Source organism: Phymastichus coffea, unplaced genomic scaffold, assembly GCF_024137745.1.
Source record: "Phymastichus coffea isolate CEN01 unplaced genomic scaffold, Cenicafe_Pcof_1.1 PCOF00068, whole genome shotgun sequence".
Taxonomy (NCBI): domain Eukaryota; kingdom Metazoa; phylum Arthropoda; class Insecta; order Hymenoptera; family Eulophidae; genus Phymastichus; species Phymastichus coffea.
In genome coordinates, this window is record NW_026706879.1 from 931,651 (window position 1) to 958,801 (window position 27,151).

A 27,151-nucleotide genomic window follows, 5' to 3' on the forward strand; every position below is an offset into this window, starting at 1 on the left:
AGTCTCAAATTGGCTAAACGTTGCCCAGGCATACCTTTGTAGCCGCACGTGGCCGAGAGCAAGAGATAGAGCGAGATAGAGAGAGAGAGAGAGAGAGAGAGAGAGAGAGAGAGAGAGAGAGAGAGAGAGAGAGAGAGAGTGAGGGAGAGAAGGGAAGAAAGAGGGGAGGTAGAAGCTCCAGAAAGCCCCTATGTGCGCAACTATTGCGCCATTAGAGGCGCGCAAGTGCCACGGTCGAAGTTAATGACAATTTTCACCTCTCTAGTTGCTCGGCGCGGGCGCGCGACCTTTCTGTAATTAATGCAGCCGCCATTCCGACGATAATGCGTATAAGCGCACGCGGCCACCAGCCCCTCTAAGTGGTTAAGTGAATAACTTCGTCAGAGGGCTGTGTGTGCTTCTCCTACCCTCTCTATCTCTTATTTCTACTCCCTTTCCTAATCTCTCTCTCTCTCTCTCTCGCTCTCTCTTTGTCTATCTGCGTACACGTACGCTCATCTGCCGAACTTCTTCATACCTTGATGCTGCTGCCGCTAAAATCGCGATGTTCGTTGTACTCTACTACGAAACCAATATAAACCTGCTGCTTTGTTACTTCTTTTTTTCCGTTTCGAAAGGTTAGAGTCGTTTTGTTTCTCGAGCAAACACAATTATCCGGTCCGTGTGCGAGAGAGAGAGAGAGAGAGAGAGAGAGAGAGAGAGAGAGAGAAAGAGCTTGCGCGAAAAGAATAGTAGTGTAGTACGTGCGGTGCTTGGGCGTGTCCGACTGAGGAGTGTGATTCCAGAGAGGAAATTGAATGTTTTTACTTGAAATTATCCGAGCACACGCTGAAATGGTATTATACTCTGGCGGGAACAAATAAAAAATGATATAGGTATATGTGTACATGTAAGTACATATGATAGCCTTCGAATCTACAATTTAAATTCGTGCTATCACTTTCTGCGAATGTTTTCATATCTTTCCTTTGATATTTTAGTACCTACTCGAGTTGAGGACCAAACGGAATAATCTTATGTCTGACGATACGTCTTGCAATCGATTTTGTACTCAATTGTGAAAATATTTTACATGAAATCAGACCATGAAATATTATTAGAAAATAATAATTATTAATTATTATCGTGAAATTCCGTAGTGATATTAACGAAAATTGATATTAAAACGTTCGATGAAAGCGTAACATTACAGAATTTTCTAGCAATATTCTATATTTCATTTTTAACAAAATTAAACTCGGATTCATCTGCTCCACAAGTATAAATATAATTAAGAATAATATGAATTTCTTATCAAATTAATTCTGTTGTTTAATAGCGCACATTATGTGACAATATAATAATGGCTTCGAATCAAACAACTTTATGACTTGGTAACAAAACAATGGAATATCGGTTTTTATCAAATAGAAAAATAGCTCACTTAGATAAGAGACAAAGTAATAAAAGCGAAGCAACTCGAAAAATTCACAAGCCGTTAAGAGGACACTATAAAAAATTATCACTTTGAGCAGAATAACTTGCAGACTTTTTGGCGTAGTTCTGCAGTAATCAAAGGAATGCTGCAGTTGATTCGCTCGCCATCCTACAGCGAAATCAGTAAAGAATATTATTGGAAAATACCAATACCAAAAAAAAGCACGATAACACTGCATTTCTTACTCTACTACCGTAGAACTCAGGAATGCGGAAATGGCAAGCAATATTTATGTGGATCTGTGGGTTGCACTACCTTTCTTTCTTTCTCACAGTTGTTTTGTCGCTCGTTGTATGTCCGCGCCTAACAAAAATACAATGTTAAAAAAACATACTTCTGTCGTGATATGACTCTTTTTTTTAAAGCATGGAAAATACACCTTGTTTATACGGCTTCTGTTAGTCGTCTCTTTTGTGAAATGTTTCTTTTCACCTACAAAAGATCAAATAAGTCACCAAAGCGAGAAAAATATCAACTTTTATATATTATCATCTTAACGGATATGCAAAAAAAAAAAAAAAATACAAAAAGAAATCTATTGTTATTTTTCAGAAGCACAAGCAAAACAAGATACAAACGCAAACAACGTTATGTCAGTCGAAGAAAAAGGATACCGATTGGAGCAAGAAATTCCAGGAATGGTCAAAGACGTTTTAGCACAAAAAGGGGGCACTGCGACACTTCCCTGCAAAGTACGAAATACCGGAGCAGGAATTGTAAGTTTTGAATTGATCTGGGATTTTTATGACTTCTTTTATAGCAGTATATATATTTCACCATTTTGTATTCACGTTCACATACTATTTGCGAATTCCCAAATTCATATTACATATTTGGAATATGAGAGAAATATCGAGGAATATGGTTGAAGCATAATTAATTGTAGATTCAATCAGTATCAATGGCTTGTACCACCACCCGACTGCGTCAAATTCTCATTATAAATTAATTCATACAACTGAAGTTAATGAACGTGATATGCAAAAAATTGCAAAAAATTTATTCATACTGAATTATCTAGATTAAAATAAGTAATTTTGATTATTTAAAATATTTAATATTTAGAAGTTCGTTCATTAATTAGCTAACCTATTCCAATCAATGTATTTCTATTATTGCAGTATGTGAATTTTCATCGTTGTCTGACCAGATATTGACTCAAACTATTTAATGTTTTGTTGGTCGAAGTTTTAATTGATAATTCAATAATGATGCAATTTTTATTCATTACTCTAAAGTAAAAAAATCTTTGTAAAACAAAAAGTTTTTTCGGTAGTTTACTAAAATCGCACACGTCGAGGTAGCCAGGATTAAACTTGTTAGCGTGCTCGACGGCCTCTTGAAAGAAAAAACAACATGTTCGCTCGGCACGTGCGGCGAGGCAGTTGAAAAAAAAGACGCGACGGACGGAAGAACACGAGGTACGGAATTATTTTTGAGCCCTTCACAATCTGTGGATCGCGCGTTCTCGACGTGAGAAATTCCACTTTTATCTCTTGTCATCCTCTGGTGCTTGGCTTCGCACACTCGGATTTGCCGACAACCAAGTGAATGCGTCGCATTGCTAGGATTTACGTCAAGTTTGAGAAAATTTTTTTATTTTTACCGTTTAACCAGCTGCAATGACCCTTTCACTCGCTGATGATTCAGGTTACCAAACTAATAGATATCTTCTACTATTATTATGCAACTTTTGAGAATAATTAGTGCGATAAGAGATTTTTTATATACATTAAACTTCAAAACTTTCTTCATTACTAAAAAATAATTTATGTTTATCATGAAAATGTCAGTGAGCTATCTGATAGTGAAATCATGTTTGTTTCGAATAATTTAAATTATTGGGTTGATCTAAATTTTATGAATGTAGATGCAATTAGCATTATTGATAATTTGTCTAAAATCAACCACATCAGTTGGTAAATCACGAATAATAAACAAATTAATAAGAGCGAAGATCATTTAGTATACCCACGTAACGATAAGAAAACATTTTTAGTCGCGAATTCGTTCCAATTGATTGCGTCCCTGCGATAAAAATAAAAATATACTAATAAAAACAAACGTGAGACTTATTTTTCGGTATTGATAGTCATAGACGAGTTGTCTTTTACTTTCTAGAGCGTCAAAATATTTGGTTTCGTTGCGAAGAGAAGCCATTGTAATAATACCATCCAAAATAATAAACACTCAAATCGAAACCACACAAACCTCTGCCCTACGCAACGTTATGCACACAACTATTATGTTGCTTATCATATCATTTAATCAACACCTAATTATTTTTTGCTGATCCTTGTAGCACTTCTCTGAAAGCATTTACTGTTTATACGCCGCATAAAATAACACATAAAGTGCACTCCATGAATTTCCAAAAGCATAAATCACCTAGCAACCCAAGTAGAAAAAACGAAGATAAGAGGCTAAAACGCACCTACACACACACAGGGGAAGAACTCACGAATCGGGCAAGTATGCCAGCCGAATTCGTGTAGTTTCTCAGCCGCAAGATTGAATTAGTTGGAAAGATTGCAAAGCGAGAACGCGTAAACAAATCGAGATACACTAAGTTGGGCTTGAACTTAACCTCATTCACGGCAAACTTCTACAGTATAGCAAGGTAGCGCAAAGCTGGGCTGGGCTAGCCTGCAACAAGGTTAAGATCGATGATGAAGCGGTACTCTGGCGACTCTAATTGCGGCAACGACAGACGTGACCAGCTGCCGCCAATCGAAGCTCCAACGATCTCTTCAGGTGCTGATATAGACGTTTGCGGATTGAGTTTCCAAGTAATGCCATAGCTTGTAATTGCGACTCTGTTTCTCTACCCCCCCCCCTCCCCTCCCTAACTAATTTTTATTCCGTTACTTTAAACGATGCTTCCTCATCGAGTTAATTTACGCGAATGAAGATATGTATATCTTGGCTGTGATGTCTTTGAGATTAGCAAGCAAGGTATTCACAATAAAAATAAACACAGGCAGGCAGATGGCTTGCTGTACTTGGAATAATAATATAAGAAACAAATTGTGACACAGGATATCCTCATTAGTAACGGTGAAGTGTGTCTAGTACGTTTATAACTTGAAATGGCGTAGGTAAACCAAGATTTTTCCTTTCTTCTTCAGAATTTCTTCCTTATCTTGTTTTTACCTCTTTTTTTATTGTCTCTTAATCTTCCATCCAATTTTTGTTCGCAAAACGTTTCTGTCGCCCTTGAGATCTCCTTTTAACTTGTTTCTCTCCCTCTTAAAGTCCTTTACTTTCCTACCCCCCGCCTTTCATTTCTCAGCGGTTTTATCCGAGTGTACGAGCGTCTAGTATCTGGAAATCTCCTATCCCCGCGAGTGGTAGAAAGCTGGCACAGCCATCCAATTTTCATTTCCGGCCGATTCGCACGCATTCGCACGTGATTCTCATTTAATTTCCGTTTCCTCTTCTGCCTCCTCCGCTGCCTACTGTGGGCGCAGCAGCAGCCTCTCTGTCACTGAATCGTAACCTTCTTTATTTATCCCCAACCTCGTCTTCATGCGCAACACTTTTGTGTTATTTTTCACGTTCTTTATCTACTTTTACATTATTTTTTTCCTCCGTGCCACCTTGTTATTCCTTACTCTCAACCTTCCGTTTACCATTCTTAGACTACGTCGCCTTCGTTTCAACTCGATCTTGCGCTGTCATTAATTTTCTTTACAACCTCATTTTCTGCTTATTTTATTCTTGCTTGGTTGTCCCTCTCTCTCTCTCTCTCACTTTTTCTCTCTCGCGTGATTCTCACTTCAGTTACTGTCTACCTTACCTATTTTTATCTTTATCTCCCTCGAAGAGCAAAAAAAGAAAGCTATTTAGAGGAAAAGTGGGAGGGAGGGAGGAAGGGAGAGAGAGAGGGAGAGAGAGAGGGAGAGAGTGAGTTGAGATTATTTTTCTCTCTTTTCAAAGGCGAATGTGTAAGTTTTTGTGAGATAAAGTATATTCAATCGTTGAACTACGACGGAAAGTAGGTCAATTCACGCTTGACTGTTCAAATTTCACACACAAGAAGTCACATTACTTTCATGAGCTGGGAGAGTCTAAATGACAATAAGTGATTGCTGGTTTAACTGTAAATTACAAGCACTTATGTATCATAATCGTAAAATTTGTACGCATTAAGCAGACAAAGTGAAATAAAATCATAGATAAATAAACAAGAGCAGGCGTAAAAAACAGAAGAGGTGAATAAATATTTGACAAATGAAAAGCGCACTGTTCGCCAATAGATTAAATATTATAAATTGTTATCCGTCAGGAGCCAATTGGCCAACTGCGTATTAGTAAAAAAGTTACAAGTACTCGCGAGAGAAAGGGGGAAGCGAAATGGAGTTTATCGAGTTTACATCTACACCGGGGAGTAAGCTAGAAAATTACAGCACATAGTATACCCGTACGGACCATCAATAACGCAAATACCCATCGAAAACTCAGCGAGCAACAACAATTGAGCTTTCGCGCTTCGGCGAAAATCGCGCCTCATCAACTATCAATGAATACGCCAGGGCTTAATTGGCGCACTGGACGCATGTATTATGGAGCCGTCCAGGGATTCCCGCACTCTCGATTAGCAAGCCTGTTTTTGGGAAATCTCGATGTCTGTACGTGCGTGTGATTATACCGCGTGCACGCGCTTTTTGCAGGTCTGCGTGCGGGGAAATTGGTTCGCGACTGAAAATTGAAACGCGTCAGCGTTGTTGCGAGTCCGCGAACACGCAGTTGCATAATTCGACCTATGCCTTTTCATCGCATTGTTTTGCTGTATCTTTGCCATCGACCGCGCGCCGCGTCAAGCGCGTAGTCAACCAACGACTAGGTCGAGTCACGTGCTAGCATGGAGAATTCATTGGAAGTGACACGCGTGTGACGAGCCGTGAAATAACACGCCGTGTGCTGATGAAAGTCATTGGCATTACGCTATGTTCTGTTATCAGCGTCATAGAATTTATCTATAAATTCACGTCAAATATATAGAAAATAAGTGCAGATTGACTAAAACTCTTCGCCAAAGCTCAACCTATAAATTAAGAATCGTCAAGCTGAAACAAAAGACGACGCCGACATTATTCGACTAATAGTTTTTGCTTCGGAGTAGTATGGTATTATAAATTCATTTGCGGATAAGTGATAATAAATATTCAATTTTATTGACCTATTAAATTATGGTTACTAAGTTTCAACGCTCACGCTTCTCAATTCTGAGAAGCCTTTCCACTATCCTATTTTTTCCTATCTTGAAAAATGATGAGTTATCGATATCCAGCGTTGTGATTGGTTGATGCTAAAAAAGACCGTTAAATCTTGAATTGTCGTTTACTTTGAAATATTTTTATTATATATTTATAAGTGTGAGATTGTTTTTGGCAGTAAATTCAATTTATAAATAATTAACATGAATAATAGTCTACAAGAATGAAAATGTATCGCTTCGAAATCATAAGACATTATGTTTTGAAATTATCATTATAAATCATTAATTTTATAACCATCTGTGATACTGAAATGAATTTTGTCGTTGATAATTTGATAAAGAGAGACAGAAAATAAATAGAATAAAATAGAGGAGAACATATTTTTATCTTTTGTACATTATAAATTGAAAAGTATGCGAGCAACGGAAACAAATTATCAGATCGTTAACCACGTTAAATTTAAAGAATATCTATGGGTATTTTCATAGAGGCAACAAAAAGCTCATAATGTTAATCGTATTACTCATACTAATATACGATTGGAGCCATAATCACTACTATTGAGTATGTAAACTTTAGTGTTGTATAATAGCTTTATCGATTGTAGGTTGAATTAGTCTTTTGGATAATTATCTATCTTGAAATGAGTAACACTTTATCGATTTTTGTGAAAAAATAAGGTAAAGTTCTATTTTTATTAATTAATGATTATTGATGTATATAGTCTATTTTTATTTCTAAGTCGGCATGTCAAAGGTTTAAATAACGTAATAAATAACAGAAAAACGTAAAAGAACATGAGCGCAAAGCCCGCCAAATAGATTAGTACTACTAAATAGAACAATTTCGGAGCGAACAAAAGATGTCGACAAAATGTACAGTGATACAAAATGTAACCTCATATATGACTTTCGGAAATGAATTTGCATTGGGAATTGGTGCAGTTTAGTATAGAGCTTTCTCTTATTCGCGCTCCACAGCTATTATAATCCATGCAACCTATTCATGTAAAATTGACGCGAACATCGTAATCCCGATTGGTATTTTAGGAAACTCGCGGGAGAATAGTTTTCATGATTCGGATAGCCGAATTTTCATGATAGGTGAGCCGAGTTTAGCTGAAAAAGGATATAATTCGATTTGAGAATAAAGCGTCTAGCGCGTGCTAGTAAACATACGCAGACATGAAAAGAGATGCAGAATATACTGTTGATCAAATTGAGAAGTGGACGTGGTAGCTAGCTGCGAAGCCCGCGCTTGAAAATTTATGCTGATTGGCCGACAAAAGGTGAAGGCTAGCTTCGACGAGATTCTTCGCGCGTGCAGTCCTTCCTCCCCTCTCACTCTCTCTCTCTCTCTCTCTCTCTCTCTCTCTCTCTCTCTCTCTCTCTCTCTCTCTCGCTGGCTTCGGCTGATGGAATCTGAAATTTTATTTGGCGCGCACAATCGAGCTGCTAGCTTCTTCTTTTGCGCGCACGTGGTCTCCAATTGATTCACATTTCAAAACCTACGCGGCCGCTGCCGTTGTGCGGCCCTCGTATATTTTCCGGGAGCGCGGCAGCAGGCTTCGCGTGAAAATCGACGAACGACCGCGGAATATTTCTGAATATTTTATGCGTATCCGCGACACCGCAGAGAACGTTATACCACCACCGCCACCTCTCGATCGATGAGTGCAACTCTCGCGTGAAATTCGGTCTCCTCCCCCTCCATCCTCTCACGGTTGCGCTGCTTTTTGCGATCGAGCCTAGTTGTTATGCGTTCGGCAATTTTAATGCTCGATTGGGAACAAACGTTAATTCGTCGAGCTGGCTTGCTCGCGTTTTATCGCCCCTTTTTTTTCCTTTTTCGTAGCGTGGCATTAAAAAAATAGCCCGTGCGCGGGCTAAGTGCTTGAGTGAACTTTTCCGTATTTGCGCGTGTGCTCGAATATTAATATTTTCCAATTGCAAATACACTCACTTTCTCTCTAGCTGGTCATGTTTTTATAAATTTTTTTCCCTAACATTTCTGCGGTTCGTATAAAATATGTTCTTTTTTGTTGGTAAGAATAACACTCAACTATTTGTTTTTTGCTCGTGTGTAAAATTGTTGTCCGGCTGCTTAATGTAATCCGTATGATAAACTCCCAAGCAAAAGAGGAAGAAGATAAATCCTGTTATTTACGCAAGGAAAGGCGAATGAAAATTTCTCATTTTGCACTTCTCTCAACTAGTAGTCAGGGGTATGGTGAATACTCGCTTGCTTGCTTGCTGGCGTTTGCGAATCCCATCACTCTCGCCTCGACTTTCGTAATCTACTTACCTCGAAAGAATATTTTATAGACTTTTGCTCCACATCTCATCCTAATTTTTCGTACGCCAAGTCAGGCCGCTAAAAATCTTGCTGTATGTCCTTCGACTTCGAAGTGAGAGGGAAAGGGGGGAGAGAGAGGATTCGCTGGAGGCATTTCTAACGAGGCCACTCATATTGAGAACTTTTCTAGGGAGTATAGGTATTATTAGGCCACTTTTTCGCACGCGACACTTTTTTACTGAAATTGGAAAGCTCGAGCGCCCCTGCTGCTGCTCCTTGCTTGTTACCTTACTTCTTCCGCTTCTTTTTCTCATCGTTGTTTCCGCAGCAACCTTTCTTTTCCTTTCTTGCCGCCGCTACCTCGTTGTTATTCACTTTTGCACTCCGGAGACTCACGTTCCTTCTACCCCATTCACGGTATCGTTGTTTCGAACTCCTTTCTTCTTGAAATTTTATTTGACCTTGTTGTGCCTTGCCCTATCCACGGAAATAAGTTATCAGCTTAGAGACTCTCCAGCATCATGCTACTTGATGCCATTGTGCACATTCATGCTTTGAGTTTGTGTCTGTTACCTTTCTTTCTTTTCTAGCATTAACGATGAAACACTTGCAAAGTGCTGCACTCTGGGGGAAAAATAACGTCGGATACATTCTTGATCTCTCTCATTAGAATTTTTCCGGGCTTTCTCGTTGTAGAATTTTCTATGTAGATTTTAACTCATCGCATTCTTTTTCTGAATAGTAAGTTTTATAAAATGTCTTTTGTACAGTCGGTGCTAATAATAGAAACTATCTTTAACTGACCCTTCAGTAAATAAGAGATTTTTCTAACAAGCACCTTAATTTCAAATTATTTACGAAAAACGTACTCCCTTCACAAATACTTTCGTTGAATAATCCAGTAGCTCCAGAAAAGTTGATTAAAAAAGATTGAAGAAAAAGTTTTGCAAATTGCGGTCAATACTGTAGGTACTAACTAACTAATGTGAGCCCGTGGAAAAAAGTTGAGCGTATATAAAAAAAAATGAAACGCGAACAAGAAGAATAGTAGACACGCGGGTACTACTCCGCGCAGAGACTGTAGCTGCGAAATTTTCAACGTACACCGCGACTTCGCGCGCAGCCGGAGCTTTACAACTTTTGTGCCGGGCGCGCGAGCAACAACAAGGTGCGCGATATAAGTTTATCCGAAGCGAAGGTACTTACTTGAAAATCCCTGTGTACGTCAAGGAGCACATACCACGCGCCGCTCCGCGTAGAGACGAAGGGAGGGGGGAAGAGGACGCACATGAATAAAAGATGACTTCGTCCGAGTTGACTTCGCTCTCTACGTTCGTACGTGTCTGCGAAACGAGGAGACGAGGACAGAAAGAGGGGTAAGAGAGAGACAGAGAGAGAGAGAGGAGAGAGAGAGAGAGAGACTTCAGAGCAAAGGATGAGGGCAGCTCTCGTAGCATAACCAAAACCCAACGCTTGTTCCGATTTTTCGTGCTCTGTCGTACCATTCTTTTCGCGTCTTGTTTTTTCCTTCTCCCCCGACCCTCATTTTTTTCTTTTCGCTTGTGGAATGCTTTGTGAAAGGGAGAAATGTTTCCTTCAACCACGAGATTCTCTGTTAGAAATTCACGAATAGGCATTGAAATGGCAACTGAAATTTACAGTCTGAAAGAATTTGGCGTTTTTTAAATTATAATTTTATGACTAACATTTCTGTTTCAAATCACTTTTGATAAATTTATCGTTAAATATTACGTGATTGAGAGCCTATATCTTTACTTTTAGATATGGTTCCCTTGGTACATACGCCCTTTTGTTTACTTGCGTACTTTGGTATTCCACGTAACTGCTCCACCACAGTGTCTCCGAAAGTTTAAAGTCTTAAGACTTTTGTTCTATTTTGCATTGGTATTCAGTTTCTCAAGATATTGCTTCTTTCTCAGCAATGCTTTAAGAAATTTTTGCTTTCTCGCATACTAACCTACTTTCACTTTCTTTTTCAATTACATCACAATTTTCTATTGAACAGAAATTTACTTAGCTTTTCATCTTAAAATAGTATTTATGAATTTGCATGAAGTCTGGTTTACAAATTTTACTTGAAAATTTTACTTTGGTTTCAAGTCAAAGATCTATTTACAAGTGAAATTCTCTCACCAAGGTTTTAAATTTTTACTTGATTCCAAGCCTTATTGTCTAGTAAAATATATGGGTTAAGATTTTAAAATATTAGTGAATTATTCATTGGCAATTTTCATTCAAACATAATATTCTCACTCGACTTGACAAGTAATATACAGACATATAAAATAAATATATTCAAAATTCGTTCAAATAATTATTGTTGACTCATTATACAGATTAAAAAATTCCAAATAAAACTAAGATTTGTTAAAACTTTCAAAAGTAATAGGTGAAGTGAACTTCTAAACTTTTCAGATGAAAAATATAGAGGCTAAGAAAAAAAAAGCAGTTATACTTTACTTCTTCACTATAAAATGTAAGGATAAAAATATCACAGGCCGACAAATTTCTGAACTAAGTATGAGATCTTGCATATCCAAAGGATTTTTATGCGATGAATCCAAATCCAGCATCAGAATCAACCTAAAACGTCAGGTTTTCGAGATATTCTAATCTATAAGTGCGAAAAATATGAATTTTAGCTATATTTGTGATTATCTACTACCACCAATAATTTTTTTGTTGAACGGATAACACCGTTTTAAAGCAGAACTGTCATCATACAAAATCCTCCCTCCAAATCTTGTACATGTTTTTTTTCATTGAGATATCAAAGATGGGAATTGAAGTATTTTGGAAATTTCACTAGTACCTCGAAAATTCGGTAAATGAAGTTATGAACCGATATAGTATATTTATGTTCTATGAGACGTAGAATCTATATTGAATGTTAAAACTACTTCAGAACCTCAAAGTTTCTAATCTCAAAGTGTAAAAAAGCACTATTTACTTCTTGGCCTGAAAAAAAGATACAAAGAGGAAAATATCTATATATGAAGGTTATCGTATTTCCTCAAATGTCGGATTACATCTTCTTTGAGCGTATAACGTCAAACCCCTAAATACCAATGTCCTTAACACTTGAACCCTGTAACCTACGAATCTATATCCTTAAACCCCTAAATCCCACTTTCCTTAACCCATGAATCCTATAACCTTAGATTAGATGATCCGAAATTTCAGGGAATATGATATACCTTGAGATATAAAGATATTTTCCTCTTCATATTTTCTTTTCAAGTCTAACAAGTAAATAGTGCTTTTTTACATTTTGAGGTTAGAAACTTTGAGGTTCTGAAGTAGTTTTAACATTCAATACAGATTCTATGTCTCATAGAACATATCTTAATTTGCCGGGTTTTCCTGGTACTAGTGAAATTTCAAAAATACTTAAATTTCAATCGTTGATATCTCAGTGAAACAAAAGATGTATAAGATTTGGAGGGAGGATTTTGTATGATGACAGTTCTACTTTAAAACAGCGCTATCCGTTTAAAAAAAATTAATTGTTATAGTAAATAGCCAGGACTATAGCTAAAAATCGTGTTTTTCGCCCTTATAGGTACGGATATCTCGAAACCTTGACGTGTAGGGTTAATTCTGATGCTGGATTTGGATTCAGCGCATCAAAATCCTTCGCGTACGTAAGATCTTGTTCCCGGTTCAGGACATTTTTGTTTTTTTCATCTGTGTATTTAAAAAAATAAAAGAATTAATTACTTTATTAATGTAAACATACATACATACATACGCACCTACATACTTACACGGTATGCGTATAGCCCAAACTTAAATGAGAGAATATTATTTATTTAAAACGAATTCGTGTGCTTAAATTTCTCAAAATTCTTTTTCAGTTGCATAATCAATGCTGTTTCATATTTGATTATTTATGGTTTCGTTTTTGTCATAATCAAATGTCTATAGTCATAAGCAAACAATATTAGACGATGCGAAAACGTTTAGTCAACTCGCTCTCAGTTATACATACAATAAACAATCGAACAATTTTAAGCGTCGATATGAATATATGTATTTCATCTTTGGCATGGATAAAAATAGATTTAAATACTATTTTAGTGTAGGGAATCTTTTTAAAAAATTATAAACGACTTTAATTGGCAGATAACTTAGTCTTTGCATAAAATTAGCTTTGGAATCGCATAAATATAAACACTGATAAATCAGCGTGTTATAATCATTTTTTTAAATTTCGAGTTATGTATGAAAATTCTTCCAAGCTAATTATTCGAGTAAAAATTTGAAAACGTACGCGGAAATATCCACTTAAAAATAATATTTCTTAATTAAGAAACATTGTTTAGCATAGAAAAATGACTGGTGAATAACAATGTAAGAAACATTTCTGAATTTCAAGTTAAAATTGGAAACAAAACATTCCTTTCGTAGTATTTTGAAACAAAAGTATCTAATAAGTTAATTTTATCAATATGAATGTTGAGTTCGAATTTCACTGCTAAATTGCGATATTTTCTATAGCTTCCAAATGAAATATCCTATAATAGGAAAATCGATTCTAACAGTTAACCAAATCAAATTATTAAAAGCTGGTTAGATCTGCCTATTAAAACTATAATTTAATATGATTTGAATAAAGAACACAATCAAATATTACTAAATTCTCACATCAAGGTTAAAATTGCATTGTCAGTTGTCAATAAAGTGAAAAAAGTATATAACAAAGAAAATGTAGACATTACAAGGCTCGATCAATCTTCCACTTTTAAAAGTTTCATATTAGAGTGGAATAGTTCTTTTTTTTTTTTTGAAAAAAAGTAGATCCGGAGACTTGGTAGGTACCAACGTCATCTCCATCTTTGCAGTCGATAACTCAATGTCCGTACAGGCGAGAACGATTATGCTTTGATTGGTTTTGTTACGAGTGAATGGCTAACTGCTAACACCGGAGACAGTAGATAAAGAGTATCAAAGAGTGCAGTCTCCTTTTTTTTGTTCATCCCTTGTGCAGCTCTGCTGCTTTGTTTCCCATTTTTTTGCCTATCTGGTTTTGCTCGAAGTCATATACTTGAAAAATGTCTCTGGAATAAAAATATCTATCATGGACTGTGCATTCATGGATTATATACATAATTGTACTTAAAAGAAATATAAGTAACTTGGACCCTTGTGTGAGGATTTTCATGTACTTTTGTTGTCAATCTTCATTATATGGTATATCGATCTTGTGACTCAAATAATTACACAGTCGAAATTACGGTCAAGCTAACACATGAATTTTTTCGATTAATAGTACTCTCCACACGATAGTATCTTTTTTATCAATCAATCGCATTTATTTATTTGTTCATCAAACAATAATTTTTCTAAAAATTTCACGATAGATCTGTCAGTAGTTACAGCACACGATGTGGCATCGTTAAAGATTTCATTTAGCTGTCCCCATATTTGCATTCGCGTACAACGCCCTTCTGCACTGCATAATCACGGATTAAGCGAGACAATTGAATTAGACCCCTCAGCAGACGGAGAAAGAAAGAGAAGCAGTAGTATAGTAGTGGTGTAAGAGAGCCATACGACGCAACGGTATGAAAAGCACATGTCGTCAAATGAAGTCGGATAAAAAGAAACATCAGAGTAGCTAGAGATCGAGGGAGAACGGGAAGGAAGCGCAAGAAGTAACACACTCTCGTGAGACGGTGAGAGTGCTCGCAGCGATATCTGTTAAGATTTTGAAGTGATAGCACACCAAACCTACGTGATCCCGCTGGCAATTCTCATTTTGAAGATTAAGAAGGAGAACGAGCTGACTCTCTCTTCTCTCTCTCTCTCTCTCTCGCTCTCTCTTTCGCTCTCTTTCTCTCTCTCTCTTCGCTGCGCTGGTGGAATGCACGTTTCTCAATTAAGCTCTGTACGAGAGAGAGATAGAGAAACTCGTCCTACACGTGTGCTGAGCTCGTTATCTAACCACGAAACTCAATATGATTAGAAACTAGCTTGGATCGAATTTCGGAAAAAGCAAACGAGTGAATTCATATCTCTCTCTCTCTCTCTCTCTCTCTCTCTCTCTCTCTCTCTCTCTCTCTCGCCAATATTTCAGGATAATAGCACTCGAGTCTATGTGACTATTGTATGATATTAAATCGAAGTGGGAAAACTCATTATCAACGTGAACGAGCTGTGCATCGAATATCAATTATAACTGCGCTAAATTCTCATTTGTATTTACTTATTTTTGAAAATCTATTTTGCAAGGGGTTGAAGAAATTAATGTACTGCAAGAACTTGAGGGTTTTTTAGTTGGAAAACAGCCTTGGCAAATGTACAATCCGTACTCTCTCACTCACAAAGCCGAAGTTGTCGGCAAGCCCGGTACTTCCGCCTTGCAAACTCACGTAATTTTGAAAGCGTAGTATACACCACCCTAAAATTTTCCCGAGTCCAAACGCTTGAGGCACATCGCAAATCAAACGAGGACGTAAGCCAAGCTGCCTTGTATATATACCACTGACTTGTATATCCCATTCAAATACACACTGCAAGGTACGAACAATGTTTGTCCAAATTGTGTCGATATTTGTAAACTTTTGTGTGTCACTCTCTCTTTCCCTCCTAGGCACCGAGAAACTTTTCTGATTCCTGCTTCACATAGCGATAATTACAGCAGTGAATAGTAACTCTTAAATTGTGAGAATCAAGCTTAAAATATCCTACGTTAAGGAGTTCGAATTAAATCGTTTAATTTTTTCCAGCAAATTTTCATTGTCCAATAATAAATACGGCACTGTTTTTAATTAACATTTATAAAATGCAGACTGCAAGTGACTGTAGAATAATTCTTGTAAGATGGAAGTCTAAAAAAAAATATCCGATGTCGAGTCTGAGGGATGGTGATGAGAGATACTACTGCGCGTTTGTTGCAATCAAGCGTTTAAACAAAGTAATCATTTCTTTTGCTCGCGGCAATTTAATTAGCTGCCCACGTGAAGAACAAAAAGTAGTAGCAGCCGCGAGCAACCGACCGTGTGATTACAGCACGAAAACAATATAACCTCGGCTAATATCTTAGACTCTACAGTGGATGCGCGCAATTGCAAGGGTGCTAGATTGTGTAGCGTTATTTATTTGTTTTCTTCTCTTTATATAAACGTTCCTCACCTTTATACCAAAGATAGACCAATTTAGTTTATCTACAACGTTCTATAGTTTAGTAGTAGCTTCACTCAGCTTTTGGAACCCAAGAAGCATTTCTCATCTGTGACCAGTAACTTTCTGTTGATTAAGGTAAGCTACATTGTAGGTGCGCTTGGCCTACTCTCTCGCTCTCTCTCTCGGTTTGGAAGCGTGATAACTTTCGCCTCGACGGAAATTCCCAGACTTAGGCTTAAGTACACATACGTGTCTTGTTATATTGGATTCGACGTATATTAGATTAATTTATTTTTTCCCTTTGTCTCAACATGCTTTAAGGATTCTCATAATTCTGCCGGTTGAATGAAAAGATCATGTAGCAACGATTAACTTTTGCAATGTGATTACATTTTATCTATGCTGTATTATATTAACGTGTTGATGTTTTGACGTTTAATATTTGATGGATCGTATTTTTCGTATAACTTGAACGGATATTAATCATCAAAGGTCATTTGGATAAAAACGTGATGAATCAATTTAGTTGATTATATATATATACATCGGTATATGGTAAGCACTAGAACGATTACGATTATTTGACATATTTTGTTAGATTAAAATAAACTTCGAATAACGGCTTGAAACACGAACGTAAGCATATGTATTTCTCCATTTGTCTCAGCGTCTCCTTTTGCACATTCCAGACCGTTCTTTACGTATATCTCGTCTTTCTCTCGTTATCCTTCCTCCAGGAGCTTTGGATTGCAGACAATTATTCGACTTACGACTCCCTAGAAGAGAAAATTAGTTACTCTAGCGCTATATAATCAGGTTATGTTAGCACAAATAATCATACTCCCTCATGACAACTTTGTTTATTAGACAAACATTAGATGAAAATGTTTCAGCAATATATAGTAGGTAAAATTTACACCGGTATAGAATTATAATTGCTTTTAACTTTTCACAAAGAGTAATGCTTCACTGGACGATATAACGTTATAATAACATTTTAACTGGTTCAAAATCAAACTTGAAATATGATGATCAGGTACATCATTTTTAAACGGAATAAAGAGACTCGATATTGAGTCAATTGAAAATTATGTATCTAGTAATGAGCAATCGATACTTATTTGCGTTAAGTAATTGTTTGACGTTAAAACAAAATAGAAGTGGTAAATAAAGAGATCAATATCGAGCAAGGTTCGTCTAATGTACTTTATGTGAGGCGCAAGCTCACCTCTATTTTCTCTTGCTTTATCGTGTATGTCGCATCACGCGCGTATACGATATTATCGATTCAACTCCGCCACATCGTGGTTATATACGCTTAAGCTGACAGAGCGATAAAACAATATTCGTTCCGCGTTTAATGAAAAAGGTGGTAACTTCTTTTCTTATTTCTACTTTTTTTTTATTGAAAACAGCAACGACGATTACTATCACATCAGGCATATGATATTTTGTCAGCAGCATAAACGACATTAAATCTGGTGTTTTTTTCCTCCATAATCTAAATGTTTGGGTAAAACTTCAATGATGAAATAATGTAATAGTGATTTCATTAGTTAAGATGGATAAAGTTCTCTTAAATAATAGATGCAATTATTGTTTGTGCTAATTGTGCCAGATCGCATATGTAGATGTATGCGCGAAATGAGAAATTTTTACGAATGTGCGCCCACAAACATATTCAATATTGAATACTTTTAGCGCAAGTTTGCTATATGCATCCAGTATCACGAATCCATCGCCAACTATCAACGTCCTAGTTCAAAATAACCAAACATTAATCTGTCTCCTACGTAAATGAGAGACGGTTGAGACGATTAGTGAACATGAACATAGAATAATGTCATAATGTATTAACTAATTGATTCCTTGCGTGAGTGCAAATACTTTGTGAGCACTCGATAAATTTTTAATTAGTGAACTTTCATACGCTTAGCATGTGTGATTATTTTCTCTTCGATGGATACTTTAAAATCATCACCTTTCCCTACCAACAAAATAGCGCAACACACAATTGGTCCTTCGAGTTGAATGAAAAGAAATTCTTCGAGAGTGTGGAGAAAGACATACTATTTTGAAATCCGTAAAATGTAAAATTTTGTGCAGAGTGGAGTGAGAAAAGCAAGTCGAGTCGGTTTAAAGAAAAGAAGATTTACATTATTCTACGATACCAACCACAGCCTACAGGCTTTTCCATCATCAACGAAAGTGTCAGAAAAGGATTAAAGAACTTTTTTCAGAACCAGGAGGAGACTCAGCAGGTGTGTTCAATTGTTGAAGCGAGTTCCAGCTAAAGCCGAGAGGATCCAGTAGTGATCCTCATATTTAAGAAGTCGAAACACTTGTCGAAAAACTTCACAAAGCCATTCTGCATGGAGGCTTTGTATTGATTCAGGCATAGCTCTCTTGACTGTATTGGTTGATGCAAGTAAGAAACATGATGAGAGGAGCTATTAGGAAACGTGTGATAACGTTCAACATAGTGCAATCATCTTGGAAAAAAAAATGAGATCATTACCTTCCGTACAAACAAAATGGACAGGACTTTTCACTTACTCCTGCGTGGATTTATGTGGGACCTTTTTCATCAAAGTTTCTCCAGAGTAAAGATCATATAAAAGATATGTGGCATAACTGTTCGTGTGCCTCGTCGTACGACGGAGCATATGAAGTGTGCACATCGCGACGTCGTGTTTGGTAGTCTTCCACAGGTTTTGCAGTAATGTGGGTTCTGTAAATAAATTTACTCCTGATTTTTCCAGCAACATTTCTTCATCAGTTTCGTTGACCTTATCAAGCTGATCACTTAATAATAAAAGTAGGTTCTATAACTTTAAGCTTTTGAAATATAATGGCTGAATGACTAATTGACTGTACTGTGCGTTAGAAATAATGTGAATAAATAAGAGAATAATGCTTATATATTAAGTTTTTTTTTAAATATGAGGTTGAGACTACGCCGCTACTTGTCAATCGCGTCGTACCAAGCGTTATATTTGGGCTGATTGTTTCGGATCGCATATGTAAATATAAGCGAAAATTGAGGGGCTTATATGAATGTATGCGCGCAGGCTTGGATTACTCAGCAAAATTGAGCATTTTCGGCAAAAGTTTGCTGTACGCATTCAGGATCATCAACCCATTGTCTGTGTCCCAGTTAAAAATAAACGAACGTTAATATTTCTCCTATGTAATTAAGTATTCAATACATTTTGAATTAGTAAACTTTCATATGCTTAGCTTGTATGGTTATTTTCTTTTCGATTAACACTTCACAGTCATCACTTTTCTCTATTAACAGAACAGTGCAATAAACACGTACTGTTTTCATAATATGATTATGATGTAATTGAAATGAAGGCAATATTGCAGTTTCAAACGTTCTATAAGTAAATTTAGGAACTTAAGTGTATTGCTAAAAATTCATTTACAAATTGCTTTGATAAAGAATTCAGAGCAGAGTGAAAATACTTAACCTGAATACAGAATTTATGTTTAATTTTGTATTTTTAAATCCGCTTAAATTGAAATCTGATATCATGATTGTTCGAAATTGGATTTATATCAATGTTTGCAACTGCAGTTTGAGCTTCAAATTCAGTCCGCATAAAGAGAGAACATTATGTGGTACAAGAAGAAAGTATGTAACTAAAAGTCTTATATATTTGTTGCAGGTCACATGGGTCCGACGTAAAGACAGGCAATTGCTAACTGTCGGCCAGGACACTCACTCAGTTGACAAAAGATTTATGGTGAAGCACGTGAACTCCGAGTGGTCGCTGTTGATACAAAAAGTCACCCACGAAGATGCTGGTCTCTACGAATGTCAGGTGGGTTTCTTTTTAGTTCAGCAATCTCGGAATGAAGATTCTTTATTTTGTACTTTTTTCCTTATTCGTTTTATAAACTTTGTGGCGAGTAATTAAAACTGAAATTATTTACGCGAAATATGAATTTACGCGATGTATTTTTAGTAATTATAATAATGAAAGTACGAAACGATCTAATATCCTTTGACTGTACACGTCATCTTCACTTTGATGGTTAAAAACACACATTAGATGTGATTTTACTTTGCGCTGATAAATGATAATCAACTAATAACGATATTCCAACGTTGTTACAAAGTTAATAATAATAGATACATAGAAATAGTCGTGCATTCGACTGTTTTGCGCATTGTCTACGATATTCCAAAACAATGCGATACAATTTAAAATTGAATGTCAATCAAATTTTAATTATATGCCACAAATAACTGTTTCCTACTTGCTACAATGAGAAATTACATTCATTCTTTATGAATAATTGTTGTATGTTACATGTATGGTCAATAAATATGTATGAAATATAGTTAATTGAAATACGTTGTGAAGCATCAAAGTCAGTTATATATTTTATGATGTTTACGTTGCAGGTGGCTTCATTGCCAGTACAACAATACTTTGTAAGACTAAGTATAACGGAGGCATATTCGGTGATTCCTGGTGCTCCAGATTTGCACGTAAAGCAAGGTTCGAATCTACGTCTCGAGTGCCAGTTGATGTCTGCAACCGAGGCACCGCTATACGTATTTTGGTATAGAAACGCGCGGATGATTAATTACGATTCCGAGCCTGGCGTACGGGTCGACTTGACGAAAACCGGCTCGGTACTCGAGGTCGAGAAGACTCAACTAACTCATGGCGGTAACTATACTTGCGCGCCAAGTAATGCCAAAGAGGCCTACGTTATGGTACATGTTATCGAAGGTAAGTTACATTGATTACTTACTTATCGATTTTTTACATTATGTAATTTGGTTATATATTATTTCTGAGGAAGTATATAATTATCTAATAATGAATATAATAACATTTATCTGAAGTTAATTATTTGAAATTAGAGTTTATCACAATTACAGTAGTATAAGTAAAAATTAAATAAAATAAAGCTCATTAAAAGTTAAAAATATTTTGATGATAACGTAATTGATTTTATTTAACTTTTTAAAGAGTTTTGATTTCAATAAAATCTCCGGGTAGTTAACGATTCCTTGCAAAGGTCATCAATTGTAGTTAGCTTCAATTATATTATTTAATTGATTATTCGCTCAAATGAGTCATTCGACATCAGTTTAGCAATATTGTTATTCCCTATTTCGATTACAGCTAAGGATATATGTATATATTTATAGCTCTTTTATGAAATACATATTCATAATGAGTGAAGGTAAACAAATAAAATGTTGTCACTTGTATATCCTTTTGAGCAAATTTAATTAAAAAATAAAAAGAAATGAAGTAACCAACGTTTCGGTAACGTTTTGGAATTACGTTATCAAGGCTATTAAAATGATGAATATTATATAATTTTAATAATATGGCAACTAGTAAAGACGTATATTTTCTGATATATTTTTTTTGATTCGATAATATATACGACTTCTATTCTCTGACGGGAATTTCCTTTTTCATTCTCAACTGGCGGTTTCATGGTATCATATCGATTTCCCACGAGAAACCAGAAGAAGAAATCAATAAAAACTTTCCATAATAGTTACAAAGACGTGCGCGTGTATCAGATGATTTTATTCGTTTTATTCATTAATTTCTCATCGTAATGCGGGACTTTCTTCTTTCAGATGTCTGATAGATGCAGAATTAAACGTGCATGATATATATTCTAAACTCACTTACTCATCTTATATAAGTGAATGAATAGGAAATTCGATGCTATGTAGTGAAAACATCGCAGTAATATATTTCTGTTACAATCATTTATTTTTATATTATTAGTTCAAAAATTCGTTCTCTGTAAAATATTTAATTAATGATGAATATATTTTCAAAAGTTAAAAATTTGACGCAACACGTTTATGAGTGATTTTTTTTCATTTGAATGAAATTCAATGGAGAAAAAATAATGAATAAATCGAAAATTTTACAACGTCAAATGGACAATAACAAAAGAAATGTACTTCATAAAAATTTTTATTGATGAAAGTCCGTCAATGTTTAGTACTCTTGGATCCGCTATGTCTGTTACTCAGTTGGAAACTCAATAAGTCGTGAAAATGTCATTCTCGGGTAGTATAAAGTAACGTATATATCTAGACACTATGCTATATAGCTAAGAAATGCAAGGTAGAGAAAAAGAAAGAGAGAGAGAGAGACAGAGAGAGGGAGAAAGTCAGAGGCGGTCTGGAAGTAAAACAGTGAGATAGATGTAGGGGGAAGACGAGATATTAGTACACACGTACGCGCGCGTAGGGTTGAACTGAGTTTGTAATTTGGTTTTGCAGAGGAGGAGAAGCCCGCGGCGATGCACGGCGGTGACCGGCGCAACTTGAGTCCGGCAATTTTGGCGAGCAACTTTCTCGTCTCGTTGCTGGCGGCCGTCAGCTGGAGGATACCCAGTTTCACGAGCCTCTACCCCACGTGAGCTGCCCGCCAATCGGCTCCTCGACTCGTCGTTGTCGCCTAATAACCGCAATTACGCCAAGAGACACCCAGAGAAGGAGATGCAGGAGAAACCGCTTACCTATCTGAAGGAACTCTGTGCGTACATGCGTGTGTGACTGTGAGTGGGTGTCGAACATGCCTAAGTGTATTTCTGTGTGTTATACTGCCAGAATGAGGAATTGATGATTATCCAGGGCTTGTATGCGGTTTGCATATCATCCCAAGACCGAGTCGGCGGCCTCTCCCCGTTTCTTATTTAGCATATTTTCGGATGCTACGTGTGATCATAAACTATTTATGCCTGTGTATATCCAATCCGATATACACACATATTCTAAAAATACGTATAATATTATTGATGAATATTATTAATAAGTTTTTTTCTATTGTCAGTGTGTGTGTCGTTTTAGTATTATTTTACGCGTTTCCTATTAATCTTTCGTATGAAACTTATCATTTTGTCTGTACAAATGGAAAGGCTTATTGAAGCGCATGTATAGATATATAGTTAGGATAAATTTCTTCAATATTTGGTGTTGTTATGTTAATATCATGCTGTGTTTCGTCAAAATATTATATAACTCTAGCATTTGTTACATTATCGCAAGTAATTCTACTCCAACGCGAAACACGATATTTTTTATGTATTGTACATACGATGATTATTTTAAAAAACACGGTAACTGTGAATATAATATACGTACATTTTTTAAATTACTTGGATGAAGTTGTGGTCGTACGTTATAATGATTAAGAATCTAATCTAATTGCATTATAATCCTTTCAGAATGTAGCGAGCAATCAAGAAAATTTAATTAAATACAATTAACACAAAGACACAGGCAAGAGCACGAAGTATAAGCTATCTACATTTAAGATTGTGCAACTATGAATGTTAAATTTTGTATGCACTTAAGACAGCCAATATAAGTCATAGTATTGATAAATATTTTTGGCGTTCAAACATGAAATAGATATCATTTTAAAGTCTAATAATACATTTCCCATGAACTAAATTGAAATCAATGCCCGTGCAACAGCGATTCCGCGTCACTTTTTATGTATAAACAATATTCATGCATCATACGTAAATACATGGAAGAATTCCGATGAAAGTGTATAAACAGCCTATCTATTTAACTGGGACGTGTAAAAAGAAGTATAACAAATCTTGAAAATACAATTACTCGCAATTTTAATAATTTGAAAATAGGAAATCGGTTTGCAACTCTCACGTGTTCAGGAGACAATTATTATCGATTCGAGTTGCATTTTAATGAATTCGGATATTAGTGCCAAATCAAGTATACTACTCGCTTTGAATATCCATCATTGACGCAATAAAAATCGACACAAGTGACAAATCTCTTGAACAAAATCTAATTTCAAACGATATCATTCGATGACTGAAATTTCGCGCTCGTACAGTATCACTCTTAGTTGTGAAATTACCTATCAAAATTGCATCACTCTATAAGAATTTTTCTATATCAGATGAATTATGTAGTTTCAAATCACAAAATCACGAAACAAACACGCGCATAATTATCCACTGTAACCATAAACAAGTCATTTCGCGCTGGCGTCTCGTCTTCGGCACAGAATCAGATCTTGTGGTTCAATTAGTTACTGCTTGGCCGAGCGACAACTCAATACTGCGAATGTGGTACAATTAGTTACATGTTAAACTGTATAAATTGGAGAAGTCGAGCGTGTAACCTAGTGGTTCCAATTTTTATACGCACGAAAGTATCGCTACAACAAAGTAATCGAAATCATTGAATATTGAACAATGTTTATTTAACATTCAAGTTTATCTAAATTGAAAAGAACATCATCGAAGAAAAATAGCCTCGGGCACTTTGTGAGAAAAAATTCACAGTCAATTGATTTTGCCAGCATGGCTTGGTAAATTAAATTGCTTTCCTATTTTCCATGGCACTTTCACGCACGACTTTTCCAATTTAGATCAGTTGAAAGCTGAATCAGCCAATACAAACGCAAAGAAAGATAAAAAGACGCTATAAATCTGTGCGCGTGAGTAAAGCCCAGAGGCAATGGAAGAGTAAAGCTAAGACAGAGAAAAAGAAGCGTAGAGCTTATCGAGGCGCGCAGTCGCGAGCGCGAATTGACATATAATCGATGTTGAATTCACTTCGACACACAGTTAAAAAATGATGTTGTAGGAAAAAATGTACCTATCCTCAGCATTTCATATTGTTTCTCTTGTAAATACAATTTTTCCAGGCGGGACAGATACAATTTTAAACTGAATGTTGATAGTTAAGACGATCCGTTGTCTCGTTATTTCGCAAAAGTGAGAAGTACTTTTTATGAAGACTATTGTTCGGAAACTTGGACTTATTTCTTTTCTTAAACAATATGCTTGTTCGGCGTCAGTTTACGAAACGAATCCAAATATTTTTGGTGCAATAGTTTAACTTTATGCAGACATCTCTAAAGGCAAGTTATGTTATTATATTCCATTTCGGAAACTCGATTTCGATAGCGATAAAGGTATTGAAGCTTTATTTCATATGCTATTTGAAAGCTATATATATATATTTTTACTTTAACGCATTATATAATTTACAAAAGTATAAAACAAAGTCAAGCTCGTATCGTGAAATTAAAGGAGCTACATGGATTAGCAAAATTGAAAAATATCGGGTATATTTAAGTCATTGCAGATACGTTCGACTTGTATAATATTAATTATTTTCACAACATTACTTTCATTATACATCGTAAATTGTTTTTACTGTCTTATAAGATTATTATCGGTTTTACTTCTATGTAGCGTTTACGAAAAAAAAGATTAATATTGTGAATTATGATTAAAATGTGAAGATTGATGCTACGAATATACGTATCTAAGTGAATTTGTCATCGTCGAAAGACTTATTAATTGATTACAGGAAGTTAAAAGAAGAATATTCAATAAATGGTAAGAATATTAAAAGGATGTACTATTGTCTTTTCATTATTAGACATAATACTTTAAATATTTTGGTTAATTAGTCTACTGAAATTTTTTATTAACAACGATCATTTATTGTTAATGTTCCTGCGAAAAATAAATTTATTTTTGTCCAGAAATGGATATTTAATAACTTAAGCAATGCAAAATTAATCTCTAGTAAATAATGCAACGTTCAAGGGAAGTTTTTAAATTTTTTCCTGCAGCGTTTTATAATTTTGAAAACTTCACAACGTGAGACAAGCAAGTAAGTTTATTATTTTTATTCAATAGTTAGGAGCTAGAACGAAATTAATGATAAAATTTTAATAAAGCATTTGCTTGATATTTACTGCAGATTATTTGTAGATATTTGCTGCTTTCTTTCATACGTTTTTTTTTATTACTTTTCCAATAGCAAGCCATGTATTGCAACTGCCATTACCCACACGTTGTCACGTGAACAAATGGAATAATCGCAACACTAGGCGGTCATACCAATGAGCCTGGCTATATGCAGATCAAAGAATTTGCAAACCAATTTCTTTCAAATTAGTTTGTGCACTCGTGTGTATCTCGACAAAGAGAAAGAGAGAGAGAGAGAGAGAGAGAGAGTGTGTGTGTGTGTGTGAGAGAGAGGGAGAGAAAGAGAGAGAGAGAGAGAGAGAGAGAGAGAGAGAGAGAGAGATAAAAAGAAAAATAAATTTTTGACGATTGCTAAAAAAGTTGGTTGTCGTGCAGCAATTAACGGCCTTGCGAAGCATTCATCGCCCCGCGGTACCTCGTCCCGAGTAGGTACGATATCTTGGCGACTGTTTTTTTTATCTTCATTCAAGTTCTACTTGTTCTATATTTTACATCCAAAGCTTTTAGCCAATTGCGCAAAAGTTTGGTGATTTAGCAAGCGCAGCGAAACACCTCTGTATATCAAGAGTAGTCTTTTCTCGAATTGAAACACGATGGAAATGAAGCAAACGACATATCGTATGTCCTCTCATCTTATATCGATAGTCAAAGGCTACAACGACGCTGGCAACTTTCAAATTTTTCAATTTAGTTTTTTTATTTCATGTAATTTTTGCAACATATAGATTGAAATTTGCAGTTTACATCATTGGCAAAGGAAGCTGCATTATTTTGATAATATTTTCAATATACCATTAAGTTAATAAAATATAACGTTAATAAAGCATTATCGATAACATTCATTGACAAATAACTTTAATCAAATGATTTCATGCACATTTGCACAATATTGTTATACTATTGTAAAGTTATACTACATAAAGTTTTAGAGTATCCTATTATAATATAATATCTTCTTATATCCTCTTATAAGAAAAAGAACTTGATAAAGTGAAGACAGTTTATTCGTAATCTGATTCGCTGAAAAATAGGCATGTGATCAGATGTTATATGATAATAGATGTTATACACGCGTATGAAAGATTGCTATACTTGTATATTTTCGGAAACGATAAAATGTACTTCATTGACAAAATTTTCAAATCATATACGTATCACCATAACTGCTACCAATAAATAATATTGACATAAAATAATATTTAATTCATATTGAATTTTCGAATTTTCTATATCGCTAATA

At 35.6% G+C, this 27,151-nt stretch overlaps 1 protein-coding gene across 1 annotated transcript in view; it reads left to right on the top strand.

Annotated features, from left to right (window-relative positions):
• The window catches only part of LOC131667559 (neural cell adhesion molecule 2-like), a 95,043-nt gene extending 69,498 nt beyond the window's left edge, over nt 1–25,545 (top strand). The window contains exons 3-6 of the mRNA XM_058941045.1: nt 2,030–2,193; nt 19,818–19,973; nt 20,561–20,894; nt 22,427–25,545. Coding sequence (XP_058797028.1) covers nt 2,030–2,193; nt 19,818–19,973; nt 20,561–20,894; nt 22,427–22,566 — 794 coding nt within the window. The 3' untranslated portion in view covers nt 22,567–25,545. The remainder of the gene's footprint in view (nt 1–2,029; nt 2,194–19,817; nt 19,974–20,560; nt 20,895–22,426) is intronic.
• The last annotated feature ends 1,606 nt before the right edge of the window (nt 25,546–27,151 follow it).